This window comes from Hyperolius riggenbachi, chromosome 12, assembly GCF_040937935.1.
Source record: "Hyperolius riggenbachi isolate aHypRig1 chromosome 12, aHypRig1.pri, whole genome shotgun sequence".
NCBI lineage: Eukaryota > Metazoa > Chordata > Amphibia > Anura > Hyperoliidae > Hyperolius > Hyperolius riggenbachi.
In genome coordinates, this window is record NC_090657.1 from 70750047 (window position 1) to 70770915 (window position 20869).

General features: G+C 44.8%; 1 protein-coding gene and 1 long non-coding RNA gene across 2 annotated transcripts in view; one reads left to right on the forward strand and one right to left on the reverse strand.

Annotated features, from left to right (window-relative positions):
• Positions 1-20869, forward strand: part of LOC137542039 (uncharacterized) — a 713380-nt gene that overhangs the window by 657385 nt on the left and 35126 nt on the right. The window lies entirely within an intron of this gene.
• LOC137542031 (fer-1-like protein 4) overlaps positions 1-20869 on the reverse strand; it is a 262988-nt gene that overhangs the window by 100363 nt on the left and 141756 nt on the right. The window contains exons 18-21 of the mRNA XM_068263629.1: positions 20019-20139; positions 9620-9720; positions 8276-8363; positions 4179-4295 (exon numbers count right to left, since the gene is read on the reverse strand). Of these exons, the coding sequence (XP_068119730.1) occupies positions 4179-4295; positions 8276-8363; positions 9620-9720; positions 20019-20139 (427 nt within the window). The remainder of the gene's footprint in view (positions 1-4178; positions 4296-8275; positions 8364-9619; positions 9721-20018; positions 20140-20869) is intronic.

The window sequence follows — 20869 nt, forward strand, 5'->3', positions numbered from 1 at the left end:
GTGATGTTGAAAGGCAAGTGGTGTCATCTCTGGCACACAGCGTTGGTCAAGGGACCATCTGACCACATGGTCTGCAAAGCACGGTCAGGCCTGCACGAATACTAAGTCAGTCCCCACACACAGCATCTCTGCCTGTATGCCGTGTGACTGCCTGCCCCAAGACTAAATCACTCCCCACACAGCATCTCTGCCTGCAGGCCGCTTGACTGCCTTCTCCGCCACCACCAACAAGGTCCAGGACTCCAGGCGGATTCCTGAATTTTCAAGGCCTCTGCTAGCAGCGGCCGCTATAATAATTTTTCTGGTGCATGTACATGCCTGCCTAATTTTTCTGGCTGCACTGCGGCTGCAACAACAAAACAAAAGGCATGTACATGTGCCAATTCCCCTTTGTGATCATTACCTTGTTGCAGTGAAGGGGCTTGCGTATTACAATGAAAAAATGACCGCCGGCTATATGAGTGTCTCGGGGTGGGGGGTGGCACACCCGAGATAATAAGGTCGTTGCTTCATTGTGGACAGACCAAATTTGATCAGCAGGACAGTCACTGTTCTGTCATTCAGCTACCTCAGCCCGGCGTCCATATGGGCTTGAAAACCGCCACGGCCTGCACTCTGGCCATGGTCCGCACCAGTCCAGCATGGCCGTCACTACACAAACCGCTGTTTGCGGTGCGTTACACAGTGAGTTTGGTGTGTTAGTGTGAAACAGTACTCTAATTACACTCCCTGATTGATGTATACACATGCAAGATGTTTTAAAGCACTTTAGGCCTGCAATTTAGCATTCAATGTAATTTTGGCCCTTAAAACGCTGCTTTGCGTCAAATCCAGATTTTTCCCCGGGACTTTTGGCGTCTATCCCACCCGCCATGCTCCCCTCCAGGTGTTAGACCCCTTGAAACATCTTTTCTATCACTTTTGTGGCTAGCATAAATTTTTCTAGTTTTCCAAGTTCGCCTCCCCATTGAAGTCTATTGCAGTTCGTGAAAGTTCGAAAATCAGATGTTCGGGCCATCTCTATCCAGCAGTGTTGCAGCGGTTGCATGCTCGCCCCCAGGGGGTGAGCGTTAGATCCCGGCGGCTATTACAGGGGATGTGAATGAATCAACATGTCTCGATTTACGAAGCATGTTGATTTATAAAACCGAAAGTTAAAAAAAAATGGAAAAAAAAAGATTGCACACTTCCTGGTAACTTCTAGGAGAGTGTACAGTAATATTAAAGTTAAAATAATAAAAATAAATACATTTAATATTCATTAAAACCTTATTAAACCCCCCACCTCCCCCATAGCTGCAAAACATAAATACATGACAAAAAAGAAAAAAACACATACAAAATACATAAATAGTTACCTTAGGGACTGAACTTTTTTTTGTTTTAATATGTATGTCATGAGGCTATATGACTTTTATTTTTGAAAAATAAGGGCTTGTAAGTGGCAGAGGCAAAACTGAAAAAAAACGCACCTTTATTTCCAGGTAAAATATTGTTGCCATACATTGTACTAGGGACCTAATTTACAATGATGTAATAACTGGGACAGATGGGCAAATAACGTGGGTACGGTGGCATGTTTTATTTTAAAACTATAATGGCTGAAAACTTAGAAATAATTATTTTGTTTTCCATTTTTTTTCTTATTCCCCCTAAAAATGCATTTAGAATATAATAATTCTTTGCAAAATGTAGCGCCCAAAGAAAGCCTATTTGGTGGCGAGAAAAAAACAAGCTGTAGATCATTTAGGTGTGATAAGTAGTGATAAAATAATTGGCAAATTAATGAGAGGAGCACTGACAGGGGAAAATTGCTTCTGTCCTTCAAATGAAAACACCTGTGGGGTGAAGTGGTAAAAATGCATGCTCTTCTTGGAGTTTGCGATTTACATTTACTTTCATTGTAATGCATAACGCACGATTAAAAGCGCCAGGGAACGTCGAACCACAACACACATAAACACAGCATTAGATGTGAAAGGTAAAATGAAAGTCTATGGACTTTCATTTTACCTTAGAAAACGCACACAATGGCCATTACGTCAAAACGGCCAAAATGATCCCTGATGTAAAAGGGGAAGCAGAGCTAGCAGAAGGAAATGTATCTCTTAGCAGCAGCATACCTAAACATTGGCCATTGTGTATGAAACCTCATACCAAGGCAGGATTTTCACACTAAAGTTGTTTGCTGTCGAAGAAAAGTACTCTGTAGTCTTCTGAGAGATTCAAAGATCAGCACTGGCTGTATTGTCACTTTTCTCATGCAGCACAGATTCCCATTTACTAATGAATCCTTACAATGCAGCCAGGGCCGGGCTGAGGCAGAGGCAGGACAGGCTACAGCCTCTGAGCGCAGCCACCTGAGGGCGCATTACTCTGCACTATCCCCACCTGCCACATTGCTGTGTGATCTTCCCGATCATCTGCAGCATCCCTTAGAACGCATCTGGTCACACTGGTAGCTATTTGTTGGGACGTGTGAGTGACTCTGACAACTGTCTACCTCTTTCAAATTCCCTTCCCCCTTCCATACTTGTTTAAAGGATACCCAAAGTGACATGTGACATGATGAGATAGACTTGGGTATGTACAGTGCCTAGCACACAAATAACTATGCTGTGTTCCTTTTTTTCTCTCTCTGCCTGAAAGAGTTAAATATCAGGTATATAAGTGGCTGACTCAGTCCTGACTCAGACAGGAAGTGACTACTGTGTGACCCTTACTGATGAGAAATTCCAACTATAACTAGCAGAAATTTGCTTCTGAGAGCAAGAAAGAGATAAAAAGCAGAATTTCTCATCAGTGAGGGTCACACTGTAGTTACTTCCTGTCTCAGTCAGGACTAAGTCAGCCACTTACATGCCTGATATTTAACTCTTTCAGGCAGAGAAAGAAAAAAAGGAACTCAGCATAGTTATTTGTGTGCTAGGCACTGTAAATACCCATGTCTATATCATCATGTCACATGTCACTTCGGATATCCTTTAAACAGGTATGGAAGGGGGAAAGGGAATTTGAATGAGGTAGACAGTCGTCAGAGTCACTCACACACGTCACATAGCTACCAGTGTGACCAGATGTGTTCTAAGTACTGCAGTGCTCTAAATATAACTCCCACTCAAATACATCCTATGTGAAGTGTGAAGTGGGGGTTGAGATAGTTTTGAGGGATCAGTGTCAAAAAAGGCATAATCATTTATACTTACATACCTGGAGCTTCTTCCAGTCAACTTTAGTCTATTAGCTCCTTCTCCATCCTCCCGGGCCCTCCATATGTGCCGCTGTCATCCCCGTAATGTCTGTGACTCACCGTATGACTCATGCGCAGTCCCAGCCGCTCGCACCCCTCAATTGTGCTCCCATGGCTGGCAGCATTGTGCACATGCGTAATTCGATAAGACTGTAACTGCACTTGCGCAGACTGCTCCCAGCTACGGGACCATGATGGAGGGGTCAGGAACAGAGCATGCGCAGTAGCTGACAACCCAGCTGTATCACAGACTTCACAGGAGCACAGGAGCACAGCAGATCAGCCTACAGGGGGCTGTAAAAATGCCCAGGTCCCTAACTCTAACCTACCCCCCTACCTACACTTACCAGCCATTAGCAAACATCGCTAGCCAGCCACTACCATCATACTGCTACTGCTACGGGTACCTGCCACATAGCTATTGTGCTGCCCCAGAGCCAAAATTACCGGCTATGGCCAATAATTTTAGAATTTTGATATGGGCACCTATAGTGGCACCCAAATGACCTGCTTGGGGGGTGGGGTGGTGCACTTTGGAAGCACTGCCTCTAGTGCTAGGGAACCTTGTCCTTGAATGCAGCTAAAACCTACACACACTAAAGTACAGCATTTGGCTCTGATATTTAACATGAAAGGTAGGAAAATGCTTACACGGCTACTTAGACATTATTTGTACTTTGTAATTTTAGAACACTTTTTTTTATTGATAGTTAACCTTTAACAAAAAATAAAAAAGCATCAAAAACGCACATAAACTCTATTAAAATACATTATGTGTGTTTTACACGTGTTTTTGAGAAATATGAAGCAAGTTGTGGCTCTCTTTATAAACATATGGACACAGATTCACCTTAAGGTGGGGGCCAGTATTAACATACTTAGATTAGTAACCACACCAGCAATAAACAACCATGTAGGATGAGCGTACCTCCTTAGCCAGGAATCGAACTCTGGCTAGAATTTTCTTGGCATCTGTAATCTTCTCCTTCACATTGTGCTTGGTCAGCTTGCGACTGGCTTTCAATGCTTGTCTGGCAATCAGAATCTAGTGGGAGAAAATATATTTACAGCTAGGGTTGACATTACAGCTGTATGTACAGTACAGTAATAAATACATTATTATTAGATGTGGCCAGTTATCAGACCAGAGCTGCCCAGGCTAACAGAAACAAAAAGACCACTGGGGCAGTTCATTCCCACTTTAGACCTATAGTATATTCCAAGGACAACTGATACTTTTCAAATATGTATTTTAACTTTATTATGAAACAGCCATCTCAATCCTAAGATTACTGCAATGTTCTGAGTGCGGCCCAGTTCTGGAGCAGTAATTATAACTGCATGAGGCAAAAAATAAACAGATGTCCTTACCTGGGGCTTCCTCCAGCCCCTAGAGGCCTATGTGTCCCTCACCGCAGCCAGTCTCCTGGAGTCTCCTCTGTAGCTGCTGCCAACCCAGCTGCAGCTGGCAGCTTCTGCGCATGCTCGAGTGCGTGGCTGTGCTAATCAGGGTCGCACTCCTGCAGCCAGGAGCGTTCTGTGCAGGCTCTGAAGTACTGTGTGTGCTCACGCATGTGCAGAAGTCATCGACCTGGTCGGGTCGGCAGCCACTACAGAGGAGACCCCAGGAGACTGGCTGAGAGCAGAACTGCGGGCAAGGGATGCACAGGCTTCTAGAGGCTGGAGGAAGCCCCAGAAAATAAATCTGATTTTTTTTTTTGCCACATGTATCCTTTAAGCACATCTCTGGTCTCAGACATGCCCCCCGTATATTTGTGAGGCTGAGAAGAGTGTAGTAATGTCACCCCATTCTCTTCCCCCAGAATGCCTGAAAGGCATTTCGAGTAGATGTGATGGATCCTGCACTCACTCAGACCTTTGTCAGTGGGGAAAGGATTCAGGTTTTTTTTAAAATACGGAGAATACCTAAAGGGGGGTTGATATATTTCCACAATATTTTAACATGGCGTATTTACAGTACAAACTGAATTGGACCAGCATAAGTTTTTGCTTGATGACAAAGGGGGCACCGGTAAAATTGAACTTTACAGTCCATGGCTTTCCATTGCACCTTTTTATGTAGCTTTTTCTCCCAATGGTTTGTGTCATCTGTTTCCAGTATTTATTTTTTTTTGTTTTTATTTGAAAGTCCTCGGATGAGGAAGTTTCTCTCAATACATTATAAGATATTTGTCAATGGAGTAGAGCAGGTTTGTTACCTAAGGATCTCCAAAGCCCTCAAATCCATGAGTAGACTTTATCCATGTTAATTTTTGGTAGTGGTGAAGCGGGGGGAGCTGAGTTTTCCACTGCTCCTGTATCAGAAGCAGGGATATTGGAGAGGCCTGTGGCTTTCAATTCAATTCATGTACATATTGTGGTAAGCAGAAAGGGGGTAAGTGGCGTCCCAGAAATACATAAAAAAAGAGGGCCAGATTTATCAAAGCATTACCAACAGTTTTTTCTTCTTAAACAGTTCTAACCAGCAGGGAGAACAGTTCTGTATGATGATAAGAAACTTCTTAAAGTGGATCCGAGATGAAAAACTAACTATGACAAGTAACTTTTCTATATATCTTATCTAAAGTTTAGATAGTTTGCACAGCAAATCTAACTGCAAACAGCTTCAACAGTTTATCATTCTTTATTCCTATGATACAATGAGGGCAGCCCTGTTCTGTTTGTGATCATTACACAAAGGCAAGCTGAAAGCATCTGCAGCCCTCAGCTCAATCCCCTCTCCTTATCCCTCCTCCCCTCTGCCTCTGAAATCTCTGGTTAGCTATCTCCTTCTCCTCCTGCCCAGACTGAGCTCCCATAAGCCCTTGCTACAGTGCCAAGACTCTCTGAAGCTGTGGGCAAGGCTTGTTTAGTTTATAGGAAATTAGAGTATTAAAACAAAATAAAAAAAGGATTTGCCTTGAGGAATGCCCTATAAACTATATGAAAGGAACACAATTATGCAATGAGCAAAAGTTTATCGTGGATCCACTTTAAATGCTACTTTATACTTTACTATCAGTTTAGTGTGAATTTCTAGAGCTGCACTACAGTTAAGAAAAGTGCAAATATATTCCTAAACTGTCACAGATTAAGAAGTGCTTAATAGCAGTTTTACGGATAGTGCAGAAGTGCAGCCTAGGCATGATTTGTAAAGTGCTCCTCCCCCCTGCTGAATTCCCTAGTCAGAGCCAGCTGGTATCAATACAGCAGATGTATTGGTTACCTCAGCAACTGCAATTCCCCTCACACACTGCACTGTCTGAGAGACCTTCCTAACGCCTTCTATTTTACAACAGTTTTAGAAGGAAACTGCACTATTTAGTGATTTCTTAAGATATCTGAGACAGTTCTGCATGGATTTCTAAAAACCTACAAATAATTTGTCTCAGACGCTCTTGATAAATGTCCCCCAGAGTTACAATCACATAAGCAATCAAATAAATGAATATAAGGAAGAGGTGGCTTACCTCAATAAAGAGAATCTCATGAGATAACGGACTCGATTCATAAACAGCAGTGCGATAAAAAAATATTGTCGGGAAAATACCGCACTTGGTATTTTCCCGGTCTGTGTGCTAATTCATAAAGATTTCTCCAGCTGCCCTTGGAGGTCGGTAAATTACCGCAGCCCATTGAGCAGTAGAGTAGAGCAGTGTGGCGATTCTCTCTTTGCCCTGCAGAAATGAATCACACAGACAGCTCTCTCTGGCTCTCTCCACTGATGACTCAGACAGATGAGTCACACAGTCTTTCCCTGCCTGCAGAAATGACTCACACAGAGGGCTCTCTCCACTGATGATTCAGACAGATGAGTCACACAGTCTTTCCCTGCCTGCTCAAATGATTCACACAGAGGGCTCACTGGCTCTCTCCACTGATGACTCAAACAGACTTCGGCTCTCTGCACTTTGCATTCATCAGAGCTGTCAGTGACTTGTTATCGCCTCACTAGAGGTGTCGGTAACTACCGCCAGGCTTACCGCTTGTTGAAGGCTTTATGAATTGACATTTGCTGACAATTTACTGACATGTGTTGTCGGTAACTGCAGCCAAGTCGGTAATTTATCTCCTTGGTCGTTAATGTCAGCTTTTCATGCGGTAACCGCCTTTATGAATTGACACTTTGCTAAGTGGTCGGGAAAGTATGCTGTTTTCAGCATTACCGCATGAGGTAATGCTCTATGAATCGAGGCCAATGACATTTATTTATCACAGACAACATGTTTTGTGGATCTGAGCCCACTTCCCAAGGCCAATTACAGTTTGAGCAGCTCTGTATCTAATGAGACAAAGGGGGTTTATTAAATAAATGTCAATGTCTCATGAGATTCTCTTTATTTAGGTAAGCCACCTCTTCCCTATTTTATTTTATTTAATTTTAACTCAGTTTTATATATTTCTGGGTGTCTTTCACCCCCTTTTGTTTATTCATACACCCCCCACCCTCCTGGTTGAAGAGGTATAGGTTGGCCTCCCACAGTGTTTACCACAGTGGAGGTCACCAACTTTTTCCTCAGGAGAATGGCCGCATCTAGTCCAGGCTGGACACCTAAGTGAAGTCGGGTCATACATCTCCACCTGTCTCCAGTGGTTTGTTGCCTTTTTATGTCATATTGTGCTATTCAGGCTCCCATTGTCTCTTTCTTTTCAGGGTGTCAAAGCACCCAATGCATTCACGTTGTGTGGTGCATCTTTTATCCGCTGTGCTGGGCCACCTACCCACTGATACTGTGGCTATAAGTTCTCACCACTCCCATTTTCCTCTGCAGGATGTTCTGTCTCTAGCAACCTATCATGCTCTGTTCCTTTTAGTGATTGTTTCAAATAGACTTATTCTGGATTGCAGACCCCAGAAATAACATACTAATAGTTGTAGGTGTTCTTTTCAGCAGGAGTTCCCTAAGTTCCAAAAATTATTTGATGTTTTTTTTTCCAGGATTAAAAATATGGCAAGTGGTTGTAGTAGGGAATTTATGGCAAGTGGTTGTAGTAGGGAATAGAAATGTTTCTGAGTGTACTTACAATGTTACGGGGAATAGATTTGATCCTGCACTGGTCCAAGTTGTTGGGGCGAGCCATGGTTCTCTTGCCTGCGCTAAGTGAATATTGCCTGCAAGACAGCAAAGAAATAATATGAGTAACGTTTCCTGAAATTTTTGACTTCATTTAGCCTTGAATATTCTAACTGAGGACCAGAGAACCCTCAACTGTGTTTCCCAATATCCATAATTACAGTAGATAGGGATCGATGGCAACTTTGGCTCTCCCTGTTTGCTACAGTATCTACAATTTTTGTAAGTAAAATGGTGGATGCGGTCATAGTAGTGTCAGCCAGGCCCATAGACACCCACCAAGCCCTAGGTTGCCTAGTGCCTGATTCCAGCTCTTGGTATCATAATTAACTATTCCAGCACACTACAATCTTACTTTTAGCATGCGTCCAGTGCATCACTAAGTTTTTTGTTTTTTTTCCCTAGCTTGACCTACCCCTCTTTGCATTAATTTGCTTTGTGCTCTTTGAGGTACCACAATACAATCCGATTGAAAAGCAGAGGGCGACAGAGATGAGCGGAGGGACACAGAGGAAAATGGAGGGGACACAGACACTGAGAGGAGCAGAGGGGGGCAGAGATGAGCTAAGTTGAAACAGAGAGAAATGGAGGGGGACAGTGATGAGAGGAGGGGATACATGAAGATGACACAGAGGCAGGGTTGCTCATAAACTATGCCAGCGCAAATCTACGCGTCATAGTACGCAACTACGCATCGTAGTTCGTAGGCGAAGTTTAATAACTACACGTACGTATTTCTGCGTAGTCGTAGTCCCGCTATGCGAAGCTTCGCCCGCTACGTGTAGTTGACGTATGTATTGCGAAGTCAACTACGCGTGTGGTAACTGCATCTATATGGATCATTGCGCATGCGCAGAAATATTATTGCCCTTTTATACGGATACAATTCCGCATTGGAAGGTCGAATGTACGTTTATATTAGTTTATATTTGCAAATAGGTTGAAGATTATTGCGGAAATTTTTCCGCATAAGGGCATAAGTGGTCGCATTAACTACGCTTCGCACTACGCGAAGCTTGCGTATTTTAACACGTAGTCTACGAAATGCAAACGTAGTGAAGTTTCTGATTACATAGCCGTAGATTGCGAAGCGTATTTGCGTAAAAATACGCGTAGTTCCAGCGTAGCGAAGTTGGCTGACTACGACCATCCCTGCACACAGGTAACGGAGGGGAACAGAGATGAGTAGACAATGCATTTCTGGTAGGTCAGCTCTCGGCCGTAATCACTCTGCCTCAACAGCTGATGGTTTTGTATTGTTGGACCTGGATCACTGAACAATAAAGTCACACACCTGCAGCCAGCCACAAATTCCTCCAGCACATGCTTCAGGCGGACCTCTGGGTTCGATTTAGGCCGTCTTGTGAGCTTCTCCACCTGGTCGAGACCACGTTCCTGTAAAGAAATAGGTGATATAATGCATTACCTTCACCGCATAATCACTTGAGACTGAGACAATAAACTGATATAGTAAAAATAGCTAGAAATGTGCTAGTTGCAAAGCTCACAAAGGCAAATGAAGATTTTCATTAATGCAGCATGGTGAAGGGAAGGTCTGAAGATCTGCAAACTCTGTGCCAGAGATTTTCCTTCCCTGCTAGTATCATACTATCAGCTTTCTTAATGTATAACACTAAGCCTTCTCTTACAACCCCCCAAACCAAACACCTACCTTAATCCCTAACACAAACCCTTTCTCTTATAGCAATCCCCTTCCTTAATGTCTAACAATACCTCTTCTCCTGGAATATCAACTCTAGCGCTACCCTATCCCCTAACACCCCTCTAATACGAATCTATTACTCTACTAGCTGATGACCTGGTGTTGCCCGGGTATGTATTTGGCTGGTCTTTTCTCTGCCCACTTTTTCTAACCCTAACCCACGATTACTCAATTACTCAATGACCTAGTTTGTGAGCTTTGCGGTCTTTGACATCAATAATTTGCATTGAAATTAACCACTTCAACCTTCAGTCGTTTTTCACTTTATGCATCCGAGCAATTTCCACCTCCAATTCATTCGCCAATAACTTTATCACTACTTATCACAAAGAATGTATCTATATCTTGTTTTTTCCGCTACTAATTAGGCTTTCTTTGGGTGGTACATTTTGCTAAAAATTATTTTTTTTCTAAATGTATTTTAACAGGAATATTAAGAAAAAAGTGAAAAAAAAAATAATTATTTGGCCATTATAGCTTTGAAATAATACATGCTACCATAATTAAATCCATGTATCTTATATGCCAATTTGTCCCAGTTATTACACAATTTAAATTATGTCCCTATCACAATGTTTGGCGCCAAAACTTTTATTTGGAAATAAAGGTGCATTTTTTTCAGTTTTGCATCCATCACTATTTACAAGCTTATAATTTAAAAAAAATAATTGTAGTATACCCTGCTAATGCATATTAAAAAAGTTCTGACCCTTAGGTAACTATTTATTTTTAGTTTGTTTTTCATTGTAATTTTTTTTTTTTATTAAAAAATGTATTTGGGAATTTTTTGGAGTGTGGGGGGTAAACAGTTAATTTTAAATGCAATAAATTGTATTTATTTAAAAAAAAAAATGATGTAGATGTAGTTTTACTATTTGGCCACAAGATGGCCACAGTCAAAAAGATTTTATTAGTCCTGTAAGCGAGCACTCTCGGTTACAGTATGTGAATGGAGGATGGGAAACTTTTTTTTTCTTCAGAAAGATCTTTGTAATGGGGACTTAGATCAATGAATCAACCATTCATTGATTAATGGGCAGCGGTATGGGAGCACGCGGACATGATCGCCCATGGGAGCGTGCAGCGGCATTAGGGCAACCTTTTGGACGTAGCAGGTACTTCCAAAAGGTGAAAATGGTTAAACATATCTTATTGGCTGTTTGTGACCCTTTTCTGAATTTGAACCTCAGTCACCCAATGACCAACTGTACCAGGTCCGAGGCTTGTGCTATTAACAGTGCAAGAATGGCAGCAATTAAATATTCCCCTTGAAAATCAATAGATGAATTTTGATTGGCTTTTGTAGGCTCCACCCACTTTTCTGAATATTAATCCCAGTGACCAACTGTGCAAAGTTTGAGAACCCTGCCATTTTCCCAGTGAAATTTGTATATGTCTCCGCCCTCCTTTTGGTTATGGGGATAAAAAGTATGCTGTATGTTATTCCAGGTAATGTACTATGTGTGTGCCAAATTTCATTCAAATCCATTCTGTCATTGTTGTGTGATTGAGTAACACACATCCAAACTTTCGCATTTATAATATTAGTGAGATTAGCCCCAGCGCCCATTAATATAGCTATTACTGATATCCAGTGCTTGGCTATAGAATAGTCGATTCCTGGTGTCAATATCCAGAGCTAGGCTATATAATAGCCATGCTCCAGCACCCCTGTTGCATACAGAGCCAATATGCCTTGGCACTGATATCTGGATCACGGTTATCTCGGGGAGTGCCAGGGGGACATTGGTGATTGTGGAATTGGATTGGTAAGGGTTAATGTAAGGCCACTTCCAAAAAATATGGCATCGACTCCCCCTAGATCCCCGACATCTCCAGCAGTTAGCAGATACAGCTGGACTCTTTTACCATAGAAAAAAGTACCTCTTACTTCAGGTTCTCTTTATAATTTAACATTTACTGAGCAGTTTTAAACTACGATAAGTAATGTAACAATAGTGACCGTAGGGGAAGGGAGACTGGGGTCTATAACTGACTGCTCCCCCCTTCCTCCTTGTTCTGCGGAGTAGCGCAGTGGAGAAGTTTAACATTTATCTGCTTTCGTGCTGCTTTAGGTCTCCTCTGATCTTCCCGACAGACACACACTCTGTGATGCATATCTCAGGCTCCCAATGTATGTCGTGTGATCAGTTGCTCAAGGAAAGTAAGCACAGAGTGTGCAGCTGGCAGCTGCCAGGAAGAACAGAAGAGTCCCAAAGCAGCACTAGAGCAGGTAAAAGAGTGTGCAGCTGCCAGGAAGAACAGAAGAGTCCCAATGCAGCACTAGAGCAGGTAAAAGAGTGTGCAGCTTCCAGGAAGAACAGAAGAGTCCCAATGCAGCACTAGAGCAGGTAAAAGAGTGTGCAGCTGCCAGGAAGAACAGAAGAGTCCCAATGCAGCACTAGAGCAGGTAAAAGAGTGTGCAGCTTCCAGGAAGAACAGAAGAGTCCCAATGCAGCACTAGAGCAGGTAAAAGAGCGTGCAGCTGCCAGGAAGAACAGAGGAGTCCCAATGCAGCACTAGAGCAGGTAAAAGAGTGTGCAGCTGCCAGGAAGAACAGAACAGTCCCAAAGCAGCACTAGAGCAGGTAAAAGAGTATGCAGCTTCCAGGAAGAACAGAAGTGTCCCAATGCAGCTCTAGAGCAGGTAAAAGAGTATGCAGCTGCCAGGAAGAACAGAAGAGTCCCAATGCAGCGCTAGAGCAGGTAAAAGAGTATGCAGCTGCCAGGAGGAACAGAAGAGTCCCAATGCAGCACTAGAGCAGGTAAAAGATTGTACAGCTGCCAGGAAGAACAGAGGAGTCCCAATGCAGCACTAGAGCAGGTAAAAGATTGTACAGCTGCCAGGTAGAACAGAGGAGTCCCAATGCAGCACTAGAGCAGGTAAAAGAGTGTGCAGCTGCCAGGAAGAACAGAAGAGTCCCAATGCAGCACTAGAGCAGGTAAAAGATTGTACAGCTGCCAGGAAGAACAGAGGAGTCCCAATGCAGCACTAGAGCAGGTAAAAGATTGTACAGCTGCCAGGAAGAACAGAGGAGTCCCAATGCAGCACTAGAGCAGGTAAAAGATTGTACAGCTGCCAGGAAGAAAAGAGGAGTCCCAATGCAGCACTAGAGCAGGTAAAAGATTGTACAGCTGCCAGGAAGAACAGAAGAGTCCCAATGCAGCACTAGAGCAGGTAAAAGATTGTACAGCTGCCAGGAAGAACAGAGGAGTCCCAATGCAGCACTAGAGCAGGTAAAACAGTGTGCAGCTGCCAGGAAGAACAGAAGAGTCCCAATGCAGCGCTAGAGCAGGTAAAAATGTCACTGCTCCACTGCACTACTCTGGCACCTAAGGAGATGTTGCCGAGTGCTGGGGGAGATGATGGTGTAGATGTATGTGTGTCTTACCAAAAACACTGTCTCCATTGTGCTTCTTTAAGTGGCAAGAACTCAGAACTTCCTATCTGCTCTAAAAAGATAAGCAACAGCATAATAACCTTTAACCACTTGAGGACCACCTAACGCCATATGGCTCTGTTGTTCTTCTGTGCCGCCCTATGGCGCCATCTCGTGAGGAGCGAGATTTGACAGGAGCTCGCACGAGAGCAAACTCCTGTCACTGTAAACAGAGAGCCGCAGTGATCAGCTTGTTTTTTTATGCAAAATTGATTTAAATGTTATTATATAGCGATGCCATCTTACGCAGTATAGGCTTGTCACTTAACTGTCCCTCGGAGGGGCTCACAATCTAATCTTTACTAAATTCATATGTATACGCATGCATTGTGTAGTGTATGTATCATAGTGTAGTGTCAATTGGGGGAGGGGGTAAAAAAAAGCAATTTTTTTTTTAATTAAAAAAAAAACTAGAAATCACAGCAGCAATCAAATCAATCCAAAAGAAGGCTCTGTAAGAAGAAAAGGGGGTAACATTCATTTGGGTGCTAAGTTGTATGACCGAGCAATAAACCGATAGTTGTGAATGACCGAATTGTAGAAAATGGCCTGTCACTAGGGGGTATAAATAAACCTCTGGTCCTCAAGTGGTTAAAGAAAAAACATTTCTTTGTTACAGCTTACAGAACTCTTGCAGTGTGTCTACTTCCTGCCTTCATGGAAGCAGACAAAGGGTTAAAATCCTGTGTTTACACATCAGCTGTCTCTCTCAAGGACTGCCCAATTTCTGTGCTGACACAGGTGAGAGATCAAATTACACTTGTGATTACTTGCAGATGAGGGGGAATAAGACAGGCTCTTCTCTCTAAAAACACACAGGGTGCATTTCCCTCTGTTTTCCTTGTGTCCTGGTTCAGGTCCAGTTTTAGAGTAGAGATTCAGGTTGTTATATACACCTGTTCACAGTGGTTTCTGTTTATACCACAACAAGAAGATGCCATAAAAGGCTCTGACTCTTACCAGGCGCTCGGCTATCTTGACTATCCAGTTTGAGCTGTACAGCCGCCAGCTGTGATCCTCCCAGTAGCTCCATACATAGATGCACGGCCTGTCATTCCCCAAGGGTACATGGCTTTCGTGCTGCTTCAGGTCTCCTCTGATCTTCCCGACAGACACACACTCTGTGCTGCATATCTCAGGCTCCCAATGTATGTCATGTGATCAGTTGCTCAAGGAATGTAAGCACAGAGTGTGCAGCTGGCAGCTGCCAGGAAGAACAGAAGAGTCCCAATGCAGCACTAGAGCAGGTAAAAGAGTGTGCAGCTGCCAGGAAGAACAGAAGAGTCCCAATGCAGCACTAGAGCAGGTAAAAGAGTGTGCAGCTGCCAGGAAGAACAGAAGAGTCCCAATGCAGCACTAGAGCAGGTAAAAGAGTGTGCAGCTTCTAGGAAGAACAGAAGAGTCCCAATGCAGCACTAGACCAGGTAAAAGAGTGTGCAGCTGCCAGGAAGAACAGAGAAGTCCCAATGCAGCACTAGAGCAGGTAAAAGAGTGTGCAGCTGCCAGGAAGAACAGAAGAGTCCCAATGCAGCACTAGAGCAGGTAAAAGAGTGTGCAGCTGCCAGGAAGAACAGAAGAGTCCCAATGCAGCACTAGAGCAGGTAAAAGAGTGTGCAGCTGCCAGGAAGAACAGAAGAGTCCCAATGCAGCACTAGAGCAGGTAAAAGAGTGTGCAGCTGCCAGGAAGAACAGAGAAGTCCCAATGCAGCACTAGAGCAGGTAAAAGAGTGTGCAGCTTCCAGGAAGAACAGAAGACTCCCAATGCAGCACTAGAGCAGGTAAAAGAGTGTGCAGCTTCCAGGAAGAACAGAAGAGTCCCAAAGCAGCACTAGAGCAGGTAAAAGAGTGTGCAGCTGCCAGGAAGAACGGAAGAGTCCCAAAGCAGCACTTGAGCAGGTAAAAGAGTGTGCAGCTGCCAGGAAGAACGGAAGAGTCCCAAAGCAGCACTAGAGCAGGTAAAAGAGTGTGCAGCTTCCAGGAAGAACAGAAGAGTCCCAATGCAGCACTAGAGCAGGTAAAAGAGTGTGCAGCTGCCAGGAAGAACAGAGAAGTCCCAATGCAGCACTAGAGCAGGTAAAAGAGTGTGCAGCTGCCAGGAAGAACAGAAGAGTCCCAATGCAGCACTAGAGCAGGTAAAAGAGTGTGCAGCTGCCAGGAAGAACAGAAGAGTCCCAATGCAGCACTAGAGCAGGTAAAAGAGTGTGCAGCTGCCAGGAAGAACAGAAGAGTCCCAATGCAGCACTAGAGCAGGTAAAAGAGTGTGCAGCTTCCAGGAAGAACAGAAGAGTCCCAATGCAGCACTAGAGCAGGTAAAAGAGTGTGCAGCTTCCAGGAAGAACAGAGGAGTCCCAATGCAGCACTAGACCAGGTAAAAGAGTGTGCAGCTGCCAGGAAGAACAGAGAAGTCCCAATGCAGCACTAGAGCAGGTAAAAGAGTGTGCAGCTGCCAGGAAGAACAGAGAAGTCCCAAAGCAGCACTAGAGTAGGTAAAAGAGTGTGCAGCTGCCAGGAAGAACAGAGGAGTCCCAATGCAGCACTAGAGCAGGTAAAAGAGCGTGCAGCTGCCAGGAAGAACAGAGGAGTCCCAATGCAGCACTAGAGCAGGTAAAAGAGTGCGCAGCTGCCAGGAAGAACAGAAGAGTCCCAATGCAGCACAAGAGCAGGTAAAAGAGTGTGCAGCTGCCAGGAAGAACAGAAGAGTCCCAATGCAGCACTAGAGCAGGTAAAAGAGTGTGCAGCTGCCAGGAAGAACAGAAGAGTCCCAATGCAGCACTAGAGCAGGTAAAAGAGTGTGCAGCTGCCAGGAAGAACAGAAGAGTCCCAATGCAGCACTAGAGCAGGTAAAAGAGTGTGCAGCTTCCAGGAAGAACAGAAGAGTCCCAATGCAGCACTAGAGCAGGTAAAAGAGTGTGCAGCTGCCAGGAAGAACAGAAGAGTCCCAATGCAGCACTAGAGCAGGTAAAAGAGTGTGCAGCTTCCAGGAAGAACAGAAGAGTCCCAATGCAGCACTAGAGCAGGTAAAAGAGTGTGCAGCTTCCAGGAAGAACAGAAGAGTCCCAATGCAGCACTAGAGTAGGTAAAAGAGTGTGCAGCTTCCAGGAAGAACAGAAGAGTCCCAATGCAGCACTAGAGCAGGTAAAAGAGTGTGCAGCTTCCAGGAAGAACAGAAGAGTCCCAATGCAGCACTGGAGTAGGTAAAAGAGTGTGCAGCTGCCAAGAAGAACAGAGGAGTCCCAATGCAGCACTAGAGCAGGTAAAAGAGTGTGCAGCTGCCAGGAAGAACAGAAGAGTCCCAATGCAGCACAAGAGCAGGTAAAAGAGTGTGCAGCTGCCAGGAAGAACAGAAGAGTCCCAATGCAGCACTAGAGTAGGTAAAAGAGTGTGCAGCTGCCAGGAAGAACAGAAGAGTCCCAATGCAGCACTAGAGCAGGTAAAAGAGTGTGCAGCTTCCAGGAAGAACAGAAGAGTCCCAATGCAGCACTAGAGCAGGTAAAAGAGTGTGCAGCTGCCAGGAAGAACAGAGAAGTCCCAATGCAGCACTAGAGCAGGTAAAAGAGTGTGCAGCTGCCAGGAAGAACAGAACAGTCCCAATGCAGCACTAGAGCAGGTAAAAGAGTGTGCAGCTGCCAGGAAGAACGGAAGAGTCCCAATGCAGCACTAGAGCAGGTAAAAGAGTGTGCAGCTTCCAGGAAGAACAGAAGAGTCCCAATGCAGCACTAGAGCAGGTAAAAGAGTGTGCAGCTGCCAGGAAGAACAGAAGAGTCCCAATGCAGCACTAGACCAGGTAAAAGAGTGTGCAGCTTCTAGGAAGAACAGAAGAGTCCCAATGCAGCACTAGAGCAGGTAAAAGAGTGTGCAGCTGCCAGGAAGAACAGAGAAGTCCCAATGCAGCACTAGAGCAGGTAAAAGAGTGTGCAGCTGCCAGGAAGAACAGAAGAGTCCCAATGCAGCACTAGAGCAGGTAAAAGAGTGTGCAGCTGCCAGGAAGAACAGAAGAGTCCCAATGCAGCACTAGAGCAGGTAAAAGAGTGTGCAGCTGCCAGGAAGAACAGAAGAGTCCCAATGCAGCACTAGAGCAGGTAAAAGAGTGTGCAGCTTCCAGGAAGAACAGAAGAGTCCCAATGCAGCACTAGAGCAGGTAAAAGAGTGTGCAGCTTCCAGGAAGAACAGAGGAGTCCCAATGCAGCACTAGACCAGGTAAAAGAGTGTGCAGCTGCCAGGAAGAACAGAGAAGTCCCAATGCAGCACTAGAGCAGGTAAAAGAGTGTGCAGCTGCCAGGAAGAACAGAGAAGTCCCAAAGCAGCACTAGAGTAGGTAAAAGAGTGTGCAGCTGCCAGGAAGAACAGAGGAGTCCCAATGCAGCACTAGAGTAGGTAAAAGAGCGTGCAGCTGCCAGGAAGAACAGAGGAGTCCCAATGCAGCACTAGAGCAGGTAAAAGAGTGCGCAGCTGCCAGGAAGAACAGAAGAGTCCCAATGCAGCACAAGAGCAGGTAAAAGAGTGTGCAGCTGCCAGGAAGAACAGAAGAGTCCCAATGCAGCACTAGAGCAGGTAAAAGAGTGTGCAGCTGCCAGGAAGAACAGAAGAGTCCCAATGCAGCACTAGAGCAGGTAAAAGAGTGTGCAGCTGCCAGGAAGAACAGAAGAGTCCCAATGCAGCACTAGAGCAGGTAAAAGAGTGTGCAGCTTCCAGGAAGAACAGAAGAGTCCCAATGCAGCACTAGAGCAGGTAAAAGAGTGTGCAGCTTCCAGGAAGAACAGAAGAGTCCCAATGCAGCACTAGAGCAGGTAAAAGAGTGTGCAGCTGCCAGGAAGAACAGAAGAGTCCCAATGCAGCACTAGAGCAGGTAAAAGAGTGTGCAGCTTCCAGGAAGAACAGAAGAGTCCCAATGCAGCACTAGAGCAGGTAAAAGAGTGTGCAGCTTCCAGGAAGAACAGAAGAGTCCCAATGCAGCACTAGAGTAGGTAAAAGAGTGTGCAGCTGCCAGGAAGAACAGAAGAGTCTCAATGCAGCACTAGAGCAGGTAAAAGAGTGTGCAGCTTCCAGGAAGAACAGAAGAGTCCCAATGCAGCACTAGAGTAGGTAAAAGAGTGTGCAGCTGCCAAGAAGAACAGAGGAGTCCCAATGCAGCACTAGAGCAGGTAAAAGAGTGTGCAGCTGCCAGGAAGAACAGAAGAGTCCCAATGCAGCACAAGAGCAGGTAAAAGAGTGTGCAGCTGCCAGGAAGAACAGAAGAGTCCCAATGCAGCACTAGAGTAGGTAAAAGAGTGTGCAGCTGCCAGGAAGAACAGAAGAGTCCCAATGCAGCACTAGAGCAGGTAAAAGAGTGTGCAGCTGCCAGGAAGAACAGAAGAGTCCCAATGCAGCACTAGAGCAGGTAAAAGAGTGTGCAGCTGCCAGGAAGAACAGAGAAGTCGCAATGCAGCACTAGAGCAGGTAAAAGAGTGTGCAGCTGCCAGGAAGAACAGAACAGTCCCAATGCAGCACTAGAGCAGGTAAAAGAGTGTGCAGCTGCCAGGAAGAACAGAAGAGTCCCAAAGCAGCACTAGAGCAGGTAAAAGAGTGTGCAGCTTCCAGGAAGAACAGAAGAGTCCCAATGCAGCACTAGAGCAGGTAAAAGAGTGTGCAGCTGCCAGGAAGAACAGAAGAGTCCCAAAGCAGCACTAGAGCAGGTAAAAGAGTGTGCAGCTGCCAGGAAGAACAGAAGAGTCCCAATGCAGCACTAGAGCAGGTTAAAGAGTGTGCAGCTGCCAGGAAGAACAGAAGAGTCCCAAAGCAGCACTAGAGCAGGTAAAAGAGTGTGCAGCTGCCAGGAAGAACAGAAGAGTCCCAAAGCAGCGCTAGAGCAGGTAAAAGAGTGTGCAGCTGCCAGGAAGAACAGAAGAGTCCCAATGCAGCGCTAGAGCAGGTAAAAGAGTGTGCAGCTTCCAGGAAGGACAGAAGAGTCCCAATGCAGCACCAGAGCAGGTAAAAATGTCACTGCTCCACTGCACTACTCTGCCATCTAAGGAGAGGTTGCCGAGTGCTGGGGGAGGTGATGGTGTAGGTGTATGTGCGTTTTACCAAAAACACTGTCTCCATTGTGCTCCTTTAAGTGGTAAGAACTCAGAACTTCCTATCTGCTCTAAAAGATAAGCAACAGCATAATAACTTTTAAAGAAAAAAACATTTCTTTGTTACAGCTTACAGAACTCTTGTAGTGGGTCTACTTCCTGCTTTCATGGAAGCAGACAAAGGGTTAAAATCCTGTGTTTACATATCAGCTGTCTCTCTCAAGGACTGCTCAATTTCTGTGCTGACACAGGTGAGAGATCAAATTACACTTGTGATTACTTGCAGATGAGGGGGAATAAGACAGGCTCTTCTCTCTGTAAAACACACAGGGTGCATTTCTCTCTGTTTTCCTTGTGTCCTGTGCAAGAGTTCAGGTCCAGTTTTAGAGTAGAGATTCAGGTTGTTATAAACTCCTGTTCACAGTGGTTTCTGTTTATACCACAACAAGAAGATGCCATAAAAGGCTCTGACTCTTACCAGGCGCTCGGCTATCTTGACTATCCAGTTTGAGCTGTACAGTCGCCAGCTGTGATCCTCCCAGTAGCTCCATACATAGATGCACGGCCTGTCATTCCCCAGGGGTACATGGTAGAATGAGCTTTAAAGATTAAAAAAACAAAGTTATATGTTTGGGGGTTTTTTGTCATGTAAACATTTCTAAATGATCATTGGTACAACGCAATACACATCTTACTGAAATTGATATGTGTAGTTACAAAAAAAACAACGTTTTTATTTTACAGTGGCATATAATGTGTACTGGTTATGGGCTCTGCCATCTGAGACAGGAGAGCAGGGTTTGAATCTCAGCTCTTCCTGGTCAGTATGCCAGCACCTATTCAGTGAGGAGACCTTGGGCAAGACTTCCTGGCACTTTGCGTGCTAGTGGCGGCAGCTCTGGTGCTTTAAGTCCGCCAGGAGAAAAGGGCAATATAAATGTCCTGTGTCTATCTGACAGTGGCCAATGTCAAATAAAACCTTGGACTTTTATTGTAAATGCACAGTGTCATCCATTGAAGTAGACCACCTCTTCATTATCAATTTTTTAAACCCAGTTTTATATTAACTTGGGCACCTCTTTCTCCCATTTGTAGATTTTGTCCTTGGCTTATATTCTGCTTTGGAAGCTCTCACATCACTACTGACCCGCACAGGCGTATCTACAGGGGTGCAGGTATGGCATGCGCCATGAGTGCCTCTTACTGGGGGTTCTGCTCCACCCCAGTTTTTATCTGGGGTACATTCTGCTGCCTGCTTGCATACTATGGGGGGTTAAGCTGCCCAACTGTTGGGGGATATGTATAGGCTGACCTATTGTGATTCTCCAT